The sequence below is a fragment of the Lissotriton vulgaris genome, chromosome 12 (assembly GCF_964263255.1).
Source record: "Lissotriton vulgaris chromosome 12, aLisVul1.2, whole genome shotgun sequence".
Lineage (NCBI taxonomy): Eukaryota > Metazoa > Chordata > Amphibia > Caudata > Salamandridae > Lissotriton > Lissotriton vulgaris.
The window spans coordinates 538486318-538510274 of record NC_141700.1 but is presented as its reverse complement, the minus strand read 5'-3'; the positions used below and the strand labels follow the sequence as shown (position 1 = coordinate 538510274).

The following is a 23957-nucleotide window of genomic DNA, read 5'->3' as shown; positions in this document are numbered from 1 at the left end:
GAAGCGCGTTCGAGGCGCAACAACGTGCGCATAGCGGGACTACCGGAATCCACCAACACCGGAAAAATGGAGCAGTACGTCGAGAAATTGTGTAGGGACGTGTTTGGCGAAGACTCTTTCTCACACACACATTTTTGTTATTAAGCGTGCACATAGATCCCTTGCGCCCCGACCACCGCCGGGAGCCTCGCCAAGACCGATTGTGGCCAGAGTTTTGAATTACCGGGACAGAGACACCATCTTGAGGTTGGCGAGGGAGAAGGGGCCTATCACTCATCAAGGCAATAAACTGGAATTCTTTCCGGACCACACGGTAGCGGTACAGCAAGCACGCAAGGAATACTCGGCGGTAAAGGCCAAGCTTCGTGAGCTTCAAGTCCCTTACTCTATGCTTTACCCAGCTCGTCTTCGGGTACAATGGGAGGGTAAACCGTTGATACTGGCGAACCCGAAGACGGCACATGACTTTGTGAAACGAATCTTCACACAGAAAAAAGCTGAGGCACGTAACGGACAACAAGCCGACTCTGACTGAGCTGGAGGGGTCGTCGTATTCCTTCTGCTGACTGTGAGTATGTAACGGCTGGCCCCCACGTGGTCCCCCTGGGGCCCTGTCGGCAGTGCAGGCCGAGATGGACTAATGGCGGAACTGATGTTAAACTCTGGGATTATCACTGCCTATGCATCACTTGCATATTGTCTTTTTGATATTAATTGTGCCTTGTATAAAATTCGGGGTGGGACAGTGTTGTGCTGGGTCCTGTGGGTTAGGCCTTCCTGGCGGGCGGACTTCCCTGCTCGGAGACATATCAAAATGGCGCCCACATCACTCGATCTTTAGCCCCGGTGCATGGTCTAGCCTGCTCTTCCTAGAGGAGGGGCTGCCTGTTAACACTACTTGAGAATAATCTGCCCGGTGGTGGGCTACCCTGTTATTTTTCTGCATTGCTTATGGGATTTAGTACTAACTGTTCTGAGGGATGGCGACGGGTTGGGGGAGCGGGAACTTGCGGGTGTGTCACGGACCGGAGCACGCTGCCCGCCTATTGATCATGTTTCTGACATCAGCTATGTTCTGCACTGTTGACTAGTTAACTGGGGGCATGCACTATCAGCTTGTTATCAGGGCCTAGGAATGGTTCCTTCCTGGAACGGACTATGCATCGCCTAGCGGTCGTTTGCAGTTTATTTATGTTTATCTCGCACATGAGGGCTTCGAGGGTCTGGGGTGTTGAGTATGGTAACGTGTCTTGTTATAAACAGCGAGAACGCCGTCCGCACTCAATAGCTTGAGTGCAGAGTTGTGCCCCCGGCGGACCTCCACTAGGGAGTTCCCCACAAAAGTTCTACGGGTTGGTTCTGATGTTCGGCCCTGACATGGTTTTGAGGGCATTGGGGAGGGAAGACTGGCTTCGGCATGTTTGGGTTGCTGGAGTGGGAGGGGGTGGGGGGGATATGTTGTATTTTGCGGTTCTGAGACCTTTGCAGGCAACTCTTGTCCATCATGTGTTTATGCTCGATCTGGTACATATTGCACCACATTTCACTACCCTTGGTCACCCCTCACATACCCCCAGGGAGTCGAATACTGTGCCGCGCCTATGTACACTACCACCGCACTGATGACTCAGAGACAGGCTCACTCACCTGACATGCATATCAACCTCTTGACATGGAATGTGAGAGGACTAACACAGCCGAGAAAAATTAGGAGAGTTTTTGCATATTTGACCAGACACCACATTGATGTTGCTTTTTTACAGGAAACACACATCGCTCCCAACACGCATCAATCTATTGGTCTTAAGTGGGCTGAATCTGTCTATGTCGCAACGTACTCATCCTACTCCAGGGGAGTAATGATACTGTTGAGGAAGGGTCTCAATTTCAAAGTCTCACGGACACTGCATGATCCGGGAGGCAGATATGTTCTAATATCGGGTACGCTACAGGGTGTGGCACTGACTTTGCTTAATGTGTACGGCCCTAATGTGGACTCGCCTGGTTTTTTCCGCGAGTTATGGGGACATCTACAACAATTCACACACACTAAGATCTTGTGCGGGGGGGCTGGAACGTGACCCTCGCTGACGAGCTGGATCGCTCAGCACACTCCACCGAGTCACACAAACAGGCCAGAACACAGCTTCACAACATACTAGCAGATGTGGGACTGACGGACATATGGAGGCATAACTATCCAAGGGACACGGGGGCTACACACATTTCTGCGTGCCATAACAGTTGGTTGCGGCTGGATTACTGGTTGGGCGCAGAAGACATTGTACATTGGTCTAGCGGCATGAAGGTGCTTCCCAGAACGCTGTCGGACCATAACCCGGTTTTGTTAACACTGAAGATCCCCGGACATGTTCCACCTCCTCGTCATTGGAGATTTAACTCACGGGCCTTAACTGACATTGTACACGCTGACACTATTCATAAAGCTATCAAGGATTATTTCCTGCTTAATGAACCAACGACAGATGACCCATGCATCTTGTGGGAAGCCTTTAAGGCGACTATAAGGGGGGTTTGCATGAGCACCACCTTTGGAATCCTTAGAGACCTTAGGCATCAAATTAAGAAATGTGATACACAGTTAAGGGATTTGGAACGGGACTATGAAGCTACTCGAGACCCTACGATTCTGGGACGTCTGCGTACATTACACACGGAACATCAATCGTTGGTAGATGATGAGATCAAATATATCGATAAACGACACACGGCAAGACGATTTGGGGAGGGTGGCAGACCGGGAGGGCTGCTGGCGGCCAAAATATGTGATGGGAAGAAACACACCGCAGTGCTGGGTATAAAAGCTGAGAATGATGTCATCTTGACACAGCCGGAGGATATTTTGCGTGGCTTTGTGTCCTCCTTTAGCACATTGTATGCTTCGCAGCCGATTGCACCCACAGAGGACATCAACGAGTACCTCAGGGATGTGGCTATTGTGTGGTTATCTGATCGTCAGAGGGAATATCTGGTGGCGCCCATTACGGAGGACGAGGTCGCGGAGGTGATAAAAGCGCTTCCGAATGGCAAGGCGCCAGGCCCAGATGGCTACGCAGCCGAATTTTATAAACATTATGTGGACATCCTGGCTCCCAGGCTGACGGAGATGTACGGGGCGGCATTCGACAAAGGTGAACTTCCCCCCACACTTCGTGAAGCAGTCATTATAGCCCTATTGAAACCCTCTAAAGACCCCACCCACTGTGACTCTTATAGGCCACTGTCATTGATTAATGTCGACTCCAAAATCCTGGCAAAACTCTTGGCCATGAGACTAAAGCCGTTGATGACCAATTTGGTTTTGCCTGATCAGGCGGGGTTCGTTCCGACCCGATCCACGTCTCACAATACCAGAACACTGTTCGCTCTGGCCCATTATCTACACCCCCAGAAGAAAGCGGTTGCAGTTTTATTAGACGCAGCAAAGGCGTTCGATTCGATCGAATGGAGGTACCTCATCACTGTACTGCATCGCATGGGCTTCCCGAAACGGTTTGTCCAATGGGTGTCCCTCTTATACACTAACCCCAGAGCCAGGGTCCGGATTAACGGGCACCTGTCCGGCGAGTTTGCGGTGGAGCGCGGCACCAGGCAAGGCTGTCCGCTCTCCCCTCTGATATTCGCTCTGGCACTGGAACCGTTGGCCTGTATTATAAGACAAAACTATAACACATCTGCCCTACACTTCCCCGCCCGTCCGCTACACATTTCGTTGTACGCGGATGACATGGTTCTTTATGTGAGGGATCCGCATGTCCACCTCAATCAACTTCTGCGAGGGTACATCAAATTCGGTGGTCACTCGGGGCTTACGATAAACTGGTCTAAGTCCTCCATTATTCCCCTTACGGATTCTACGACTCCCATCGATATTGACTACCCCTTGGAGTGGCAGTCCGACCCGGTGCGATACCTGGGGGTGCAATTTCATAGAGACCCGGAAGTAGTGCTGCGTGCGAATTATGGCATTACTATTTCCGCGCTGGAGGACAAAGTGAAACGCTGGATACAGCTGCCACTATCTCTGGCTGACCGTATCGCCATAGTCAAGATGAATGTGTTGCCCAAACTACTCTACCTCTTCTCCAACATCCCTATCACTCCACCTAGTGAGGTGTTCCGAAGACTCAAGTCGTTGACACTGCAACTCATTTGGGCAGGGAAACAAGCACGGGTTGACCTCCAAACTCTGACGCTCCCATACACCAAAGGGGGTTTTGGGGTGCCGGATTTCAGGCTCTATTACTTGTGTGCACAGACGCAATATGCAGCATATTGGTTCCATATGGTGCCGTATTTGACCCACACAGCCATTGAAGAGGGAGATGCGGCCCCGATCCCTCTGAATGCGGTACTGTTACACAAACGCCCACCACTGCACACACGGGACATCAACACAGTAGACACCACCATCAAGGCATGGCATGAACTTGGGAGGCTGGCACACAAACTACCACTCTATACTCGTAACATGCCACTGCATGACCACGCAGCGCTATCTGTCACTTGTGAGAAGGTGGGGATGTCGCTACTACAGAGGGTGGGCATTGCGCAGATGGGTGATCTGTTTCCGGAGGGCAGATTCGTGGAGGTGGAGGATTTACAGTACATACACAACAGGACACAAATGTTCTCCTTCACGTACTACAGATTAAAGAGAGCACTGATGGAATTGTACCCCACTTTTCCGGAAGAACCGGCTGTATTAGATACACTGCAGCTTCTCATTGCTTCACAGGATCTGTCCCACCTGACTTCGAGGTTGTACTATGCGGCACAGGCTGACATCCCACGAACCACGGACAAGGCCAAAAATAGGTGGGACTTGGTGCTCGATGACCCACTGACGGAGAAGGAATGGGAACAGGCTTGCGCGCTTACACAAATCCTGACTCCTAACGGTAACCTCAAAATCATACACTACAAGTATCTTCATCAGGCCTACTACACCCCGGCGCGTATGGGTAGGTTTGGCATGAGGGAGGACACCGGGTGCAAAAGGTGCGGTGCCGAAGGCGCTGATTTTATTCATTTAGCCTGGGGTTGTTCTGCAATACAGAAGTACTGGTCGGAGGTAACTACTACACTTACAACGATGGTGGGGGCTGAGGTGCAGTGCACAATTCGTTGCTGCTTACTGGGCATTCTGCCACAACTTAAATCATCCAGGCGTAAATTCTGTGCGATTGCCCTGCTGTTGGCCAAGAGACAAGTGTCCCAGTGCTGGCACTCTACACAGGTGCCCACTACTAAAAAGTGGTTCATGGATATGTCAAGCTGCAGGGACAGACTACAGACATATGAGGAAAGTTTGCCTGCCAGCTCTAGACCCAAAGACTTCTGGTCCTACTTTACTGACTATTTGGTCACGTTGGAGTCTGACACGGAATGATGAGTAACACAGTGTGGATGGGGGTGCGGGGGATTGTTATGGGTAGGGGTTGGGTTGGGGGGGTGATCTGGGTGCATGGATCGAAGTTATTCCACTACGCTACTTGAATGGGACGATTAGTATGTGTGGGTCTCATGTTTGGGGAGTTCTTTGTTACTGTTTACTGTGTATGTTTTAATACACCAACAAAATCACCATAAAATAGGCCTCATTTATGTGCTTCACGCCGCCGGACGGAAGTTGTCGGCTGAATGGCTGTGTATACTACATGTTGAACAAGCACTTTATTTTGATTGCAGCCGGCCCCAGGGTTGTAGGCTCCTGGCTGTGTAACTCTCTGATGATGTGAATAAAGGTCTACCAAAAAAAATTAAAAAAAATAAAAATAGACCAACACATTATAGGGAAGGCCCAAGCCTGGACCTGGTAAACCGCTTCAATCCCCTATCTGACCTAAACACAAATGACTGACTATTAGCCCCAATAGCGACACCAATACAAGTAATTCCTGAGATGGTAGCTGCACCCCCATGTACAATCCTGACTTGGAATGTTGCAGAGACGAGAGCTAAAAAAACAGAACCAACTTGGGTAAAATATATCTCTAAATACAAGGTGATAGCTCTTCAAGAAACTTGGGACATCTCACCAACCTTCTTTTTAGATGGTTTCTTAAGTTTCACAATACCAGCAAGCTCTAGCAATGCTGGGAGAGCGAAAGGGGGGCTCACTATATTTTTTTCTCTAGACTTAGTAGGGATTTTTAATCAGCTAGACTCAGGTTCTCCAAACATCTTGGCAATAGAATGGACAGTTTCCCCAGGGTGTATTATACTCGTAATTCATTTTTATAATGCCTGGGGAGGACAAACTGAAACTGACCACGTGGATTACTTGGAGAATTTTATTAATAACTACAGTCAAAATACAAATATTCCTTTTGAAATCCTTTTATTGGGCGACTTCAATAGCCATAAATGTAAACTACCGTGCCACTCAGGTGATGCAGAGGCCCCAAATGAAGCTGGCATCCCTCACTTCGAACATACCAAAACAGGGGAGGCACTTGAATTATTGCTTGCTAGTTTTAATATGTATGAACCATATAAAACTGCAATAAATGAGATGGTACCCACTTTTAAAGGCTCAATCAATGGGTCGATAATTGATTATACATTCATTTCCCTAGGCCTCACCTCAAAGGTGAGAGATTATAAAGTAACTGCCTCACCCCATAGTGATCATAACCCTCTGTCGATTGAGATACACTGGAGTGGCTTATGGCGTAAACAAGTGGGACAATCCCGGGTTTGCACCATGGAGGTGCCGGATCACTGAAATAATATCTACTACCAAAATATCGAGTTCCCAAAATATCGATGACAAAATATCGAGGGACATAATATCGACTTTCTATCTTCACTAAGGTAAGTACAAAAATATCGACTTTAAAATATCGAGTGTTAAAAATATAGACTGTCAAAATATCGATTTTTTATGTCTTTAAAATAAGTTAAAACTATTATAATATTACATATATTTAATATAAACATTGTTAAAATTATTAAATAAATGTATTATTACATAATTAATGTAAATTTAAAAATTAATAATAATAATACATATATATATAAATACATGTTATTAATAAAACATATAGAATATATTTACAGTGGCATAGTAAAAGGTTTAAATTTAATGTAACCACTCCAGTGGGTGCTACATTACAGAGATCGTTGGATAGCGTAGGGGTAAAAATTACTATTCCCACTCCAGTGGGTGCTACAGTAGAGCAAGCGTACGCCTGTACCCCAAAAACCCAAAACTGACCCGGAACCCTAAAAATATCCCTGTACCCCAAAAACCCAAAACTGACCCGGAACCCTAAAAATACCCCTTTACCAAAAAACCCAAAACTGACCCTGAACCCTAAAAATACCCCTTTACCCAAAAACACAAAACTGACCCTGAACCCTAAAAATACCCCTTTACCCAAAAACTGAAAACTGACCCTGAACCCTAAAAATACCCCTTTACCCAAAAACTGAAAACTGACCCTGAACCCTAAATATACCCCTTTACCCAAAAACTGAAAACTGACCCTGTACCCTAAAAATACCCCTTTACCCAAAAACTGAAAACTGACCCTGAACCCTAAAAATACCCCTTTACCCAAAAACTGAAAACTGACCCTGAACCCTAAATATACCCCTTTACCCAAAAACTGAAAACTGACCCTGAACCCTATAAGCACACAACCCGCTACAGAAAATAAATTAAAAAAAAATAATTATTTATCAATTATTTATTTTAAATTAATTACCAATTATATTTTAATTATTTACCAATTATTATTTAATTAACAATTAGATTAAATTTACATAATTAATTATAATTAAATTACTTCCCACCCTATTCCCCTATAAACACACAACCCGCTACAGAAAATAAATTACTAAAAATTAATTATTTATCAATTAATCATTTTTAATTAATTAACTATTATGTTTTAATTAATTACCAATTATTATTTAAGTAACAATTACATTAAATTTACATAATTAATTATTTATAATTAAATTACTTCCCACCCTATTCCCCTATAAACCCACAACCCGCTACAGATTTATATTACTCAAATATTATTAAATATTAATAACTTACCTTATTTTCGATATTTTTGTAGTCTATATTTTTTCTAGTCTATATTATGTCTAGTCTATATTTTTGATTCGATATTTTGGCTATTCTAGTCCATATTAGTCGATATTTTTGTTGTCTATATTTTGTCTAGTCTATATTTTGTCCAGTCTATATTTTATACTCGATATTTTGTCCAATCGATATTTTGGACTCGATATTATGTCTGTTTACCGGAGGTGCCCAGTGATCAGGGCAGACGGCTCAAATGGGGTAAGGTTGTGGAGGAAAAGTTTATGGATACTTTATTGCCCAAAATTGAGGGACCATTGGAAACTTGTTTGGATCAAACTACTTCGAATCACCAAATCATTACAGCTTTTAATTTTATCTGTGCACAAACCGCCAGGGACCTCACAAAACCTTTATCACAGTACCCTATAAAGCCTCACAAATGGTTTGATACCAAATGCTCAAGGTCCCACAGAGATCTGAAACTGGCCCTTAAGGCTAAGGATAGAGATAAAGAACTAATCTCAAATTTGAGGCGGGCCTATAAAGCAAATGTTAAGGCAAGGAAAAACGAGATCAAAAACAATGCTTGGAATGATCTTCTTAATATAGATGTCCTCAAAAACAGCAAACAATTTTGGGACATTATTAATCATTCTTTTTTTTCGGGGGATGATAATATGGTTACAGATTGTGTAATTCCTGACGAAAAATGGGTACAGCATTTTAGTAATATATATGGAGGTAACAAAAATGAAACCATAGGCATTACTGAGATGGACCATTGTTTAGCCACAGTAGAGTTCACTGAAGAGGAGGTTTATAAAGCCATAATGGAATCTACAAAAAACAAGGCACCAGGCCCCGATGGAGTGCCGGCGAACTTTTTTAAATACTGCCCGACACTCTGGAGCAAAGTATTGGCTAGAGTGTTCAGAGTAACAAACGAAGGAACCCTCCCTGAAACATGGGCAACATCTATTATTGTACCTATTTTCAAGAAGGGAAATCGGGAGGACCCAGGGTGTTACCGCCCGATTTCCCTTATTGACTCTACCTTTAAAATCTTAGGTAGAGTCTTATTGGTCAAACTGAGGGATAATTTAGAACAGCATGGGGGGCTATCAAATATCCAATATGGGTTCCGTGAAAATAGAGGGACGCTTGAACAATGTTCCAATCTTCACCTCTTGGTTTCCAAGTATACGGTGGCCGGGGAGGGGTCAGTATATCTGGCTTTTATGGACCTCTCCTCGGCTTTCGACTTGGTGAACAGGAGTAAGCTATGGACTCTCCTTCTTGAGATAGGTATAGAGGAACATCTGGTGGCTTTTATTGCTAGGTTACATCAGGACCTTAATGCCAAAATAAGAGTCACTAGGGATGGAAGGTGTACGGACAGCTTTAAATCTGAGAAGGGGGTGCGCCAGGGTTGTATCCTGGCCCCCCTTCTCTTTACCATCTATATAAATGGGCTGGGGAAACACCTTGAAGCAGGAATGGCTGACGTACCGCGTGTAGGAGGAGAGCAGATACCAGCCCTCCTATACGCGGACGATGCCGTTTTAATTGCACGAACCGGTATCGGTCTACAGGCCCCTCTGGACCGTTTTGGCTCCTTTATGGAGAACTTAGATCTGAAAATTAATGTTTCAAAGTCTCATACCATGATCATAGGGCGTAAAGTAAATATGTTGCACAAAAAATCTTTTACCTGCAAGGGCGAGATTCTCTCTAGGGTACCAGTTTTTCCATACCTGGGGGTCCTTTTTGATCAAAGAGGGTCCTGGGTCCCCCAGATCAAAGCAAAGAGTCTTAGTCCAGCACGATCATCTTCAGCTCTGCTGGCCTTCACAAAAAGATTAGGAGCTAAACCGATGGAGGCAGTGATTAAAATATATAACAGCAAGTGTGTCCCAATTGCTATGTACAGGGCCGCTATGTGGGGATATGCAAACTTGGTAAAAATACAGAGGGTGGAAAATGGTATTATTAGGAAAATTCTATCTGTCCCAAATTCCACACCCACCTTCTCGATCCATGAAGAAATGGGCTTGCCCTACATTGTTGATAAATTAAAACTAGCCCCACTTCTTTTCTGGTCCAAAACATGGCTGAACCCCGAGCTAACGCTAAATCACGCCACCCTTAAAGATGTTATCTCAAGGGATAATGCCATGAGAATACCCTGGCTGAAATATATCAGATCTACTTTTTCTATGCTGGGGAGACCGGTACTCTTTAATGACCCAATTAACATCAGAAGGGAAGATATTGGATGGGTCAAGCAGGCGTTTCTGGAGAGGGCATGTATGGCAAGAGAGGAGTTGGAGCTGAAAAAACCCTCGGTAAGGGCGCATATAGTTTTAACGACCACCCCCTCCCTGGAACCGTACTTAAAAATTGTGACCAACCCACTCCATAGACTCCTACTTACAAAATTCAGGCTGAATTTAATTCATTATTCATTAGGAAATTTCCCTGTGTGGTCAAAACCTGAAGACGGCCCACCCTGTGATTGTGATCAATTCTCAGTACAAGATACCCTCCATTTTACATTTTTCTGTGGTTTTTACACTAGGGAGAGGGTAAAATATCTACTTCCTGTTTTAAGGGCCGTTGGTTTTACTCAAATAAGGCCAGCTTTAATTTTTCTTCAAATGTTGGAAGACACCCATACTATGTTTAGTGTTGCCTGTTATTTAACAGCTGCATTCAGATCAAGGAAGAAAAGATTACCTAACATAGCCTATTTTTAATCCAAACTTGGTTTTAAAAGGAGATTTTTAATAATTGTAAAAATGTTTAACTTTTGTAACTCTTTGGTAAAATGAAGTTAACATGTTGAAATTTAGTAACCAGATCAATTGATGTTTTAAATTGTATTTGTATGTTGTCCTTTTATGATTTTAACAAAAGTCGAATAAAGAGTATTTTGACTGACTGACTGACTGGTAGAATGTCAGCCTTTACCCAAGGTTAAAGTGTTGCTTGCAAGATTAGATGGTGCTAAATACTTTACCACCATTGATCTAAAAGCAGCGAACCATCAATTTGAACTGAGAGAAGATTCCAAGCACATTACAATATTCATATTTCCTGAAGGAACATTCAGGTATGTTAGCATGCCATTTGGGTTGTCGTCCACTACATCCATGATTTAGAAATTGATTAATTGACTCTTTCGGAACACTAATGGAGTGGTAGCATTCCAAGTTGACATTTTGATATACTCTGAAACTGCTAAAAAACATTGTGAGACAGTGAATAAAGTTCTAATGGTTCTGGAAGAGAAGGGAATGACAAGTCAACTAGACAAGTGCACATTTTCTGCATCAGAAGTACAATATTTAGGACATCAAGTTAGTGGAACAGGCATTTCTACTGAAAAGGTAGCATTGAACCTCACTTTGTTAGTGATACCGTAAAACTAAAGAATATTGAAGTGCCTGAACATTCTTCAAATATGTAAAGTGCTGTACGTACTGTAGAGGTTAGAAAAAGGAATAGTGCTTTATGTAATATATTTGAAAATTGTGTAATGTATTAGCAATGTAATGAAATTTAGTTTTTCAGCTATTTCTTTCCTTCTTTACTTTTTATATAAGGAAGGGAGGTGCATAGTAGTTAGAATATGGTTTGTTAAGTGATTGGTGTTCCATTATATTCTAGTGTGTATATACAGCAGTCAGACTAACCTGATATTGTATTAATATCATTTGATGTTATTGTTCCCATTATATTTATCCTTGGTGTACATTTTGAGCAGTGTTCCAGTGTCAGTTGCACTGCTCCTCTCCTGATGTATGGATGCTCCAAAAAAGCTATTTCTTAATACTACTTGTGGGTTGTTTGGATTACCATAAAACCCTTTCTAGATGGCAATGTGGTGGAGGAAGCTATAATTAGGGAATTATTGACTATGGATAGCATTGAAGTGATAAGTCATTGAAAAAGTGGGGGAAATTTTTATTTGGCTATTTCTTCACATAGTAATCTAGACTTTTATGTTTATGATGTCATGCTTATGACTACTCCCCAGCAGACACACTTTGAAGCAAATGCCACAACTGGTGAATCAAAAATTCAGTAGCTGTACTTTTTTACCAGAGAGTGGAGTCAGCAGTATTTTCAGTGACACGGGACTTTTTTTTTAGAGTTTTGGACATCTAACACTTTTTGGCAGATTTCCCGCACCCACTGAACTCTAAATATGGCTCAAAATGTCTATCTTTTTAACAGGTAACTTCAATATCATAGTGTGTTCAGTAAACTTGCACTTGGCAGTCAACCCATTTGATAGCCAAGACAAGTGCAGTTTCAACAATACTCTGTTCATCCAAAAGTGGCTATGAAACAGCTATGGTTGGAATTTCTAAATGAGGACCAATTTGTGATGCAGTAAAATATTTACATCTTTGCTCACTGAATGACTGTGCACTCTTTAATTATGTTGAACTCTGATAGGCTCACCACAGTTGTTCCAGTAAATTGGAGGCGTCCACCAATTGCATTAATTATCATTCCAACTATCTTCTGTTACGTAAATCACCCTTATTTGGGCGCAGTTTACAGCAGCTGCCAACATAAAAACCTTTAGACATCAGATGGTCTTCTTATGTTATGTTATGTTATGTTAATAACTTTTATTAGGCGCACAGCTGCCCCAGCAAAGGGGCGTCCTGGTGCCTGATCAAGTACCACAACACAACAAATCGTTGCTGAAAAGAGAGAGAATCAGTCAGCAGAAGCGAGCAGATGCTGAAAAGAGAGAAAATCAGTCAGCAATAGCAAGATTGACGCCTGTCTCCTCGTTCCCCACCAGTGGGTGCAGCACTTAATGAAGGATCTTGCATGCAGGGCATTACACAGGCCTCTGCAGTGCAGGAGCCCAATGTTTAAGGGGGCTTCCAAATATTCAGGGAGTCGTTATTCAGCCCAAGTCCAATGTACCACGTAAGATATGGGAAACCTAGGGGTACCTCGTCACTTTCTGCAGAAGAGGACAATATTTTGACTTACACCACTGCTTCTATGGGCAGAAAAACCTTTGACCCACTGAATAAACAGGAGAACATTTGCATTCCATATATTTATTAGGACCAAGGGCAGCACCTTTAGATCTGTGGCCCATTCTCTCAAGGGTCCCTCTATGGCAAGGGACCTCTCCACATCAGAGCTTCCTCCTTATCTTTTCTTGAATTCCTCAAGAAGCTGAAGACCTGGCTTTTCAATTAACCAGCCTACCCTAGGCAGGGCTGGGCACATACACCTGCACAGCCCAAGGATACAGTTGCAGGTGATAGTGCACTTTACAATTACACATAACAACAACAAGGAGTGAGCGTTGATGTCAGAGAAGATTTCTAACTGTATGGAAGCTCCCACCTTTACAGAACACCTCCACTTTACAGTGTCTTTCAGGTTAGCAATGGCAGAACCCTGTTGGTTCCTGATGGACTCTGTGGAGCAGTGACATAAGTGTTAGAGCGGAATGCAATGAAGGCTGGTTTAGAAAGTTAAGTTTGCAGTTACAAGCACACAAATAAAGACGTCATATTAAGCTCCAGGTGTTCAGTAGTCATTGGAGGGTAGTCAGGCTAGGGAAGACACTACAAATGGTGATGAGATAAGGGATGAGTAACCCGAAGATTGACACTGCTCTCACAGAGAGTTTGCTGTGGTCTAAGCCAACTGCCTATGCTTTTCACGTATGGTGTCATAGAAATACGTAATCAACGCCTAATGCACATGAAGTCAAAGCACATGCCTAGCCACTGTGAAGCAGTTGAAGATAATGAATGCAGGACAGAGAATCTAAATGTCATTGGCCGGGAAGCTGTGGGTCAGGTCATACATAAAGGCAATGTGCTGCCACACAAGATAAGGGTACACATTATACTGAGTGTACGGGGGATACGTACAGTGCAAAAAAGAAGTGCTAAAGACTGCATCAGCCAAATGCGAGGAAAAGATCCAAAAGCACTGGGCATGGAGGCCCAAGAAGAAGCCCCAGGTTTTGCTTACTGAGCTGTCCTATGCCTGAAGTGGTACATCACCAAATCTGCCAGGAGGCTCAGAATAACTCTAACGGTCTCCAGAAAGTGAAGGGCTCCTATCGAGACCAAGAAGGAGGTCACAGTCCCACAGACAGTCCAGGATGATCCAGGGGTTGATCCATTGCTGGGCTGGCGCAGAAGATTCAGGTCCTAGTGGACATCCGGCAATATCTGAAAAAGGTCCGCCTTCAATATCAGTCACTCCCATGAATGGTTACAATGCTGCTGCATTCCTGAACCCATCCACGGGGTCCAGCTGATGGGAGAATCCAAGTGTTGAACGGGTGCCTGGCTTTGGAGTCCGTGTGACTACAAACCACAGCCCCCCACCGGGACCCATGGTGTGAGGCTACCCTACATTATATAGTCACTTTGCTTTCAGGAATTCTGAAGGCCCCACTTAAAACCGTAAATTGCATCAGTATTTTTTACTACCACAGGTCAAGGTGCGCCTTAGCGTGTGCATACCTCCGTGATATATGGTCCTGACGAATGCCTCAGTAATGGCGATTGGAGGCAGAAACATATTGGCCACACCCCTTTTCTCACATAGAATGTAGCTGGTCAATGTATCCAGCCCAAAACATCCATCACACTGTTTTAACTGTGCCTGATTTTCCACTAATAAACTTTTTTTCTGGATGAAATCAAGGCATTTAACATTTTTTCACTATCACTTTTCAAACTCACAAAACACAAAAAAGAAACGCTCCGCTGTAGTCAAGCATCGTAGCACACCAGGGAGGCACTTGCCTCTCTCGTGGGAACCCAATGATGAAACATGACACCAACCAGGTTGGTGAGTGAGGGTTCTTTTATAAATCAAGAGTGACCACTCTTGCTGGCTCTTCATTTGTTGGTTCACTCTTTTGTTGTTTAAGTGGCATTCCTGAAACCACCACCACCTTTCAATACCTTCAAAAAGCAAAATATTGGCGATAGATGGATTGTTTATTTAGAGATATTTGAAGATTTCACTGATGCACTTTAAGAGACTAATAATAAAAAGATGATCAAATATCTCAGAAATCTTGCTTGTGATGGTGTTAAAGAAGTTATAAAGAAATGCTGCAAATTGAAGAGCAATCACACATCGTCAGATTACAGAAGCTTTGAATCGCAAGTATAATCCATTGCTCTGTGTTGATTATGTACAATGCATTTTCCACCAAGAATCACATAAAGTTGGTGAAACCATCAATGAATTTGTTGAGAGACTCGACATTCTCATCAAACATTGTAAGTTCAATTAATTCAATGATGACTAAGACATACATCTCACAGTTATTGATGGATGGATGTCAGATACATTCAGACGATGAAAGCTGCGAGAAACTCCTAGTCTGGAGTGAGAGTTAATGGCTACCAGAGATGAAGAGCATGTGCTTCAAGGCACAGCGTCAAGTGCCTTTCTACTGAGTTTCAGCACAGCTGCTTATAGGGGACTGATTTCATGAACTAGAACATGAATGCTCACCATGAAATAGTAAGTCAATTCCCTTCATTGTTTCATGGTTTTGGAAAGCTTAAAACTACGAAAGTATAGTTGCATAAAAATGAGGACGGTCTTCCTGTTGCTCAAATACATAGGCAAATTGCTTTTAATTTACAAGACGCTGTTAAAAAAGAACTCGAATCATTCTTTAAGCATGATATTATTGAGCGTTCCACTGGTCCCATGCCCTGGGTTTCTCCCATAATGGTAGGGCCAAAAAAGGACAGTGAAGGAGCTGTAAGAATATGAGTTGACATGCTTCAGGCAAACAAGACTATTGAACGAGAATGAAGTGCTCCATTGAGAGACTTGACAAAAAAGAATGTTAGAATGCTACCGAAATGACATATTTCAATCTGAAGCTTCATACAGACATTGTAGTTGGCGCTAGCCCATTCAGGTTAGGCACAATTTTTCCACAGCACAGCAGACACCCAAATGCCATATTCAAGTAGGTGTTTGTCCCAAACAGACCATGTTTATTCACAACATGAAAAAGAAAGTTTAGCCATGGCATGGGCTTGTGAACATTTCTATGTATTCCTGCACGGAAAGCCTTTTACACTGGTAACTGATCATCAAGCTTTCCTGACTAAATTTGCAATCCAAAGGCCAAGATGCCACCCCGCATTGAACAATGGGGACTACGAATGCAAGAATACAATTATAACATTGGGCATCATCCAGGGAAGGATCAGAACCCTGCTGACTACTTTTCTAGAATGCTTATACAAGGTCACAGTACTTCATCTAAGACTGTGGAAGCCTATATCAATTTCAATGTAAAATCAAACTCACCAGCTAACATTTCGTTAGCCCCGATTTTCACTGTTATGGGCCATGATAATGACATGCTAAAGTTGAAAGATATAATTGCACACCAGTCATGGAATCAACACCCTCAACCTCTCACCAGTGAGGATGAATATCAAAAATACAATGATGTCAAAGATAAACTGTCCATAACTAAGGAAGGAGTTTAACTGTGAGGTCAAGAATCCTGATTCCGGAGAGTCTGTGATAGAAGATGATTGAAGTGGCCCACAAATTACATCTTATAATCATTGCCACAAAGCAAGCTCTTCGAGACCGAGCATGGTTTGCGTATCTCGATGAGCAGGTTGAAATGGAATTAAAGGCCTGTCATATATGCAACTGCCTTTCTATGAAAGTTACTCAGCACACCTTAAGCATGTCAGAGCTAATGAAGCATGCATGAGAGAGAGTAGGCATCAACTTTTTCTGTCCTCTTGCAAAGGACCTCTCCTGATGGTGGTTGTAGATTAATATTCAGAATTTCACTAAATTGAAGATCTCTAAACAACCACTCAAGACCGAGTCATTCAGAGACTAGATGGCATCTTGGTGACATTGGATATTCCAGCCATTTTGAAATCTGACAATGGCCCACCTTTTAACAGTCAAGAGTTCAAATATTTCTTTGAGCACCTGAATATAAAGCATCAAAAGAGCACATCTCTGTGGCCGCAGACTTATTGAGCGCTTTATGAGTGTGCTAAAGAAAGCAATGCAGCATGCTACTCTTCAGAAGCTCGATTTAAAAGCTGTGTTAAACTCTTCCCTGAGAGCTTATTGTTCAACACCTCACTCGACCACAGGGAAAGGTCCTGTGACATTGATGTTAGGAAGAGAAATGACAACCAAGATACCTCTGTGGACTAACTAGAGAAAGAAAGCTGAGAAAGCAACTCATGAGAAGGACTTGGTTCATAAACAAAAAACGACTCGAAGAACAACATTTTTGCGAGAGGAGATCGAGTGCTCGCACGCCATATGCAGAAAAGAAAGTCTGATACCCCATTTGATGAGTGGTGTCTACCAAGTGGACACATGGTGTCTGCCGAGTGCACTGGAAAGCCGATTACCAGAAACTCTTCTAATTTTGGGGGTCTAACTCACCATTCATCAGATCTACATGTTGAAAGAGAACTTGGTCTGAAACATCAGTGACTGCTTTTGCCTCTCCATCATCAACAAAGACCCTAGACACTGATGGTGACCGTTCACAGCTTCCAATGACAAGATCAGGTCAAACAATTCAGCACCAAAAAGATTGACTAAAGGTATTTAATTATTTATGTGTACATATTTTGTAAAACAAATTGTAATTTTTTATTTAACAGACGGGGATATGTATTGTCTTGCTAGTTAGCAAAAACAAAGCCCTTTTGGTTCCTGATGACTCTGTACAGCTGTGACGTAAATGTTAGAGCAGAATGCAGTAAAGACTGGTTTATAGTGTTGAGTTCATGGTGACACACGCACGAATAAAGACATGTAATACTAATCTCCATGTGTGTGGTATGATCATTGACAGGTACCCAGGCTAGAGAAGATGCTACACCAACTTCCTACCAGTGTAGGAATTTACTGCTTTTTCGAATTTCCAGTCTTTGTTGTAAATTTGGGACTTCTATTCTTAGATACCCTGTGTTTTCAATTTAACCAAGTGCCCAAGTACCCGATGCTATCATGTATGTAAATTCATGTATCACCTCCTGACTGGATGTTGTTTTCAGATATGTTTTTTGTGAATATTGCTCTTAAAACTGAAGGTTCAGCTGAATTCTTGCCCTCTGAGAGTACTTAAATTAACAGGCCCTGCTGTTGCTGATGATATGTTAAAAATGCTTCGAGCCTTCTCTCTAGGCTTGTACCCAATAGGCAGAATAAGTCAGAAGTCATCCTATACTGAAAACAAGCAAACCGTTATGTGCTAATGCCGCGAATATTAGTGAAGCCAGTTTGACAGCACCTGGGCTCAATGGTGTAAGGAGTATAGTTAAATTAGTGGAGAGAGGCACAGTCTGAAATCTGATATTTGTCGCACCGCTTCTCCTTTACAGATATAGCTTTCTTCCTCAACATTTGAACACCTCATTTCACACTGAACAGGAGCTGGCTCAGTTGGGGGGGCGCTGTCAATTCATGTATGGGACAGTCTTGACTGCTTTGACTTTTCTTCTTCACCCCTATGCACTCTCTTCCTTTCTGTGAACACTGATAGATCCCTGTTTGTCTCCTCTTAAAGATAGAATTATTTCCAGTGGGGGTGAATGTGTTACGCTTATATATGGTACTGGGCCTGGCCCTTGTTTAAGTCATATCCTGACTTGGTCTCAGACTCGGGCAGCCCATTTCTTCCACTGGACGTTTACCCAGTGATGGGAAGCCTTTGGAATTGGTCTGAAAGTGCAGGTGAGCACTCCTGGTGTCTCTGTCACTTTTTCCAGATTTCCCAGGTAATTACAGCTTGCATAGGTGGAGCTTCAGGGAGAGAGGGAGAGAGGGAGTGAGGGAGAGAGGGAGAGAGAGATAGACACACATAGTCATTGGCGGGTACATAGGCTTGGGAAGACCCTACATAGTTTACAGCCTAAATCTTTGTTTTTTTTAAGACTTAATAATGTAACATGGCTGTAAATGGGACACTCACCATAGACCTTGAGCTGAAATTCCTTTTCCCCATTAAATCCACTTTCATACTGAACCTCAGCTCTATAGATCCCGCTGTCATTCTTTGCAAGATTGGTTATCCTTAGAGTTGTTGCATTCAACATTTCTAGTCTCTGAGTAATTGTAGGATTGGCTAGATGGAATGGCTGAAATGTCCTGCCTTTGAAATCACCAAGGCGTGCATTATTAGTAACTGATTTCCAACGCACCTCAAAGATACTTTGTCCTTGTGGTATAATGAGAGAAAGCAGGACTGAACCTCCCACAATTCCATTCACATCACGAGGGGATTCTTGTGCTTGGCTGGCGATGAAGCCTAGGGAAAAAAAAGGAAGAGAGACTTGTGAATACAATTAATGTCGACAGGTACCAATATAAAACAAGTACACATAAGTCCCGACCCATAACACATTCAAAACCAATCTCCTTCCCTGCAGATCCTCCGGACCCCAGCAATGGAGACATCCAGCTGCTCCTGTGTAATGCGCAAACACAACCCCTATTGTCAACAGCAGGGAGCACTCACTCCGCTATTCACTCAACTGGTGGTCGTTGTGTGGAGGCTGCTGTCCACCATGGTGGGCTGCTGTTCCGGCCTCCGAACGCACGCCCCATTTGTTGTGTTATGAGTGCGCTGCCATGGAAAAGGAACTGAGCGAATACAGCGACCATCTGAGAATGGTATTTTTAAGGAAACATTCTGAGATCTCAGACTGGATATACCCCAGGACATCCTAATTGGGGCATGACGTATTGTTTATCTGCTATTGCACCTTGATAATATCGATAAACGATGCAGTAGAAACAAATTCCAACTACCCTGTCATGATTTTTCTGCAGGTTTCACTACAAGACAGCAGCATGGGGCGGCGCTTTTGTAGAAGGCAGGAACGGGCGAGTGGGGGTGGGGCAGCGCTTTACATGAGCAGCAGTTGTAGAAGGTGTGATGATATGTTCATATTTATTCAATGCATTTCTATCATCCTTAACAGAATATGGAATGTATGTTCTTGTTCGTTCTATTGTAACATGCTCTGATTTGGAATGTCTTTGGAGTATTCTGGTCAGTTGACCAGTGACGGTTTGTGGCTGAGGTTTAATAAACCTATGCTCTTGAAACAATCTTCTAAATGTTTCTTTAATTTATATGTGGGAACACCACATTAATTTGGCGACGATCGGGTGAAAAATGGATTACCTCAACACAATACAGGGCTTATTTCTTTCTCCAATCCTCCAGCGGCAGAATTAGCATGAAGTGAAGCGTTGACTTCTCAGCTGTGGATTTGAAATGTTCTTCCGAATTCAATCTTCGGACAATGGTGAGGAGTATGGCGGGAGGTCTGTGAAGAGCTTTACGGGTAAATTTTTTAAAAATCGGAGCGGAGGTCTGTTAACTGGTTTGCGGGTCAGTGACGTATTACTTGGTCACGTCTGCGTTCCAGATTAATTACAGAGACGTGGTGCGTCCAATCGCACATGCGCAGGACGACAGTGACGTTTTGCTTGGGCACGTATGCGGTTCAACTTAAGGACAGAGACGTAGTGCGTCTAGTGTATGCGTTTCAACTTGATGAAAGAGACGTAGTCCGTGTAATGGTGCATGCGCGTAGCGTCTTTGAAAGGAAGATCTTCACGCTGATGTGTTAGCATTCCAGTGATGAAAGGGCGCTTATTACGTCAATGCCATTGTTCAATCAACAAGTGGAATATTCTTTAGTATTTCAAGGGCCGCATAGTAGTTGCCTGGCTACGAGACGACAAGGAAACTAAGGAAGAATCTGACTGGCATTTCAGCAATAAAGAAGAGGCTCCCCGTATTTTTTTTTCTTTTGGCTCAATAAATAAAAAATAAAAAAACGTTACTTTATTTTTTATTTAAAAAAAAAAGAGTTTGGGAATTGAGATGAGAAATAAGCATCATAATTGACACCATTACTGGGAATTAAAAGAAAGGTCAATATAAAGGTTAAAGGAAAAGAAATAACGACAAAATTTGAACAGAATTAAATTTACATATAATTGGACTAAATAAAAAAAATGCTGAATGTGACTCAACCTGCATTTTTCCTAACAAGTCCAGGAGAACCTAGTGTAAAGTGGCAGAAATGGAAGAACATTTTTGAAAACTATGCAAGGGTGTGTGGCACGAACTTGAATGCAGAAAGAAAGCATTCGCATTTGTTACATTGTCTGGAAGGTGAAGGACAGGATGTCTTGGAACACTTACTAGAATTAAGTGCGTCAGAGCAAAGGAATATAAATGAGTATGAAATAGCTATTGAACAGTTAGATCGACATTACCTACTCAGCCTGAGCATGATAACGGAAAGATATAATTTTGGTTTGCGTGGGCAAAAGAAAGATGAATCTGTGGAAGAATACGTCTCAGCACTAAGGAAGTTAGCTGCCTCATGCAAGTTTGGTCAAACATTGGAAGAAACGATTAGAGATCAGTTTGTCTTAAAATGTGCACATGATAACATAAGAAAAGAACTTTGGTTAAAAGATGAACCTCCTTTAGATGAGGTACTAGTTATTGCGAAACAAGTTGAGCACATGACAAAGTGTGTAGATGAACTCAAGGGAGAAAAAGAGAAGACAAATGACTCAGAAACAAAAGTTGAATCTAAAGTTGAAGAAGTTGTATGTCAAGTAAAGAAAGAAGATAAGGTTACAGTAGATAAAAGCAATTCTATGTTGAATAACTCAAGTACAAGTGTAGCAAATCTAAGCAACAGATTCTCATGTTTTAGATGTGGAAATCCTGGTCATTTGGCTAATTCCCCTAATTGTCCGGCAATAAAATCTATGTGTAATACTTATTGTAGGAGAGGGCATTTTTCGAAGTGTTGTAGGACCAAAGGATATGCAAATAAAAGGGAAGGTTCTGTTAGAAGATGGTCACAACCACAAGTAAAAACGGTGACTTTTCAGGTAAATTGAAATTTATTGGAACATCCTTCTCATTTGGTAAAAGTTGAAAATGCTGTCATTGAATTCAAATTTGATTCTTGTTCACAAATTACAATGATTGATGAAAAGCTGTATTTTCAACACTTTTCAAAAAATGTCAAATTATTAAGAAGTGATATCTATCCTTTAGGCTATGGGAGAAAACCCATCAAAATGCTGGGGTACTTCATGGCCACCATTGAGTTGGGTTGTCGCATTATTGGAGGGAAAGTTTATGTGGCCAAACAAGGTGATGCATTATTGGGTTGGCAACATCAGCGAGATCTAGGGGTTAAACTTAATCCAAATGCGTCACCTCAAGTTCAGATACAGAAAGTTGATGATATGTCCTCATTTTTTGCTGACAAATTTCCTAATGTTTTTAAAGAAAGTTTAGGATGTTTACAAGGTTACAAACACCGTATAAAGTTAAAAGAAAATGCTATTCCTGTTGTGGCAAAGGTGAGGACAATTCCGTTAAGTGAACAAATGAATGTACATAATGAAATTGATAAGCTTATAGAAAATCAAATTATTGAGCCGGTGGAAGCCACAGAATGGTTGGCACCAGTTGTAATTGCTAAGAAACCATCAGGTGAGATTCGTTTATGCATTGATTTACGCGTTTTGAACAAGGAAGTTGTGGTGGATAGATTTCCTTTGCCAAACATTGATGAAATGGTGGGAACATTGGAGGGTGCGGAATATTTTACCACCTTAGGCCTAGCTTCTGCTTACCATCAGGTAGAGTTAGATATAGCTTCTCAAGAGTTAACGGCTTTCATTACACCGATGGGGACATTCAAATTTAAAAGGATGCCTTTTGGGCTTATTTCGGCAGCTTCTGTGTTCCAACGCATCATGTCAAGAATTCTTAAAGGTCTTCTGGGTGTAAAATGTTATCAGGATGATTTGTTGATTTATGGTGGTAATATTCCTGAACACAATAAACATGTGTCTGCGGTGTTGGAACGGTTGAGTAAGGCAGGGCTAACATTTAAAAAAGAGAAGGGTAAATTTGGCATGGAGGAAGTGAATTATGTTAGACATTGTATTAAGGGTGATGGAGTTTTTCCAAAAGCTGAATTAGTAGATACCATTGACAAAATTGCTGAGCCAGTTAATAAAGAAGAACTTCTTTTTTTCTTGGCATTGTGGAGTTCTATGGGAAATGTATTATGCATTTTGCAGATAAAACACAACATTTAAGAAGACTTACTTCTAAGAGCGTGGTATTTGAGTGGTCTTGTGAGTGTAAAAGAGAGTTTGTGGAAATAAAGAAGGAGTTGAAGAAAGCTCCGTCTCTTCAAGCATTTGTTCCTGGTTTTCCAACTTACATGTTCACAGATGCGAGTGACAAAGGCCTTGGTGCTGTTCTGATTCAAAGTAAACATGGTAAAGAATCTCTTATTGCTTGTGCATCAAGGTGCCTTAGAGGCCCGGAGTTAAACTATTCTGTAATTGAGAAAGAATCGTTGGCAATTTTCTGGGTTCTGAGGAAATTAAAAAATTTGATTTGGGGAACTAAAGTTTGTGTTATGTCAGATCACAAACCTTTAAAGGAGTTGTTTTTGAAGAAAGGTTTGGATGCGATATCATCTAGGATTAGGAGGTGGATTATTTCTTTGCAGGAGTTTGATTTTGATGTACAATACATTCCTGGTGTTGCAAACAAGTCTGCAGATTGTTTGTCAAGGTTGGTGTATAGGGATGTTATAAGTGAGGAGGAGTTGTTGGGGGTTGAAGATTTATTCAATGTGTGTGAAGTCACAGGAGGGGTTGTTGAGGAAAACGAATGGAAAAAAGAATTGGAAAATGATGAGGAGTTAATCAAGGTTATAAAATTGTTGAGTGAAAACAGACATTTGGATAAACCTTGGTCTCTTGTCTGTGATGAATGATCAAT

The 23957-nt window shown here is 42.3% G+C and overlaps 1 protein-coding gene across 1 annotated transcript in view; it reads right to left on the bottom strand.

Moving 5' to 3' along the window:
- LOC147677685 (SLAM family member 9-like) overlaps positions 1-19829 on the bottom strand; it is a 186393-nt gene extending 166564 nt beyond the window's left edge. Inside the window, exons 1-2 of the mRNA XM_086945575.1 lie at positions 19820-19829; positions 19077-19412 (exon numbers count right to left, since the gene is read on the bottom strand). Coding sequence (XP_086801701.1) covers positions 19077-19412; positions 19820-19829 — 346 coding nt within the window. The remainder of the gene's footprint in view (positions 1-19076; positions 19413-19819) is intronic.
- Positions 19830-23957: the final 4128 nt, after the last annotated feature.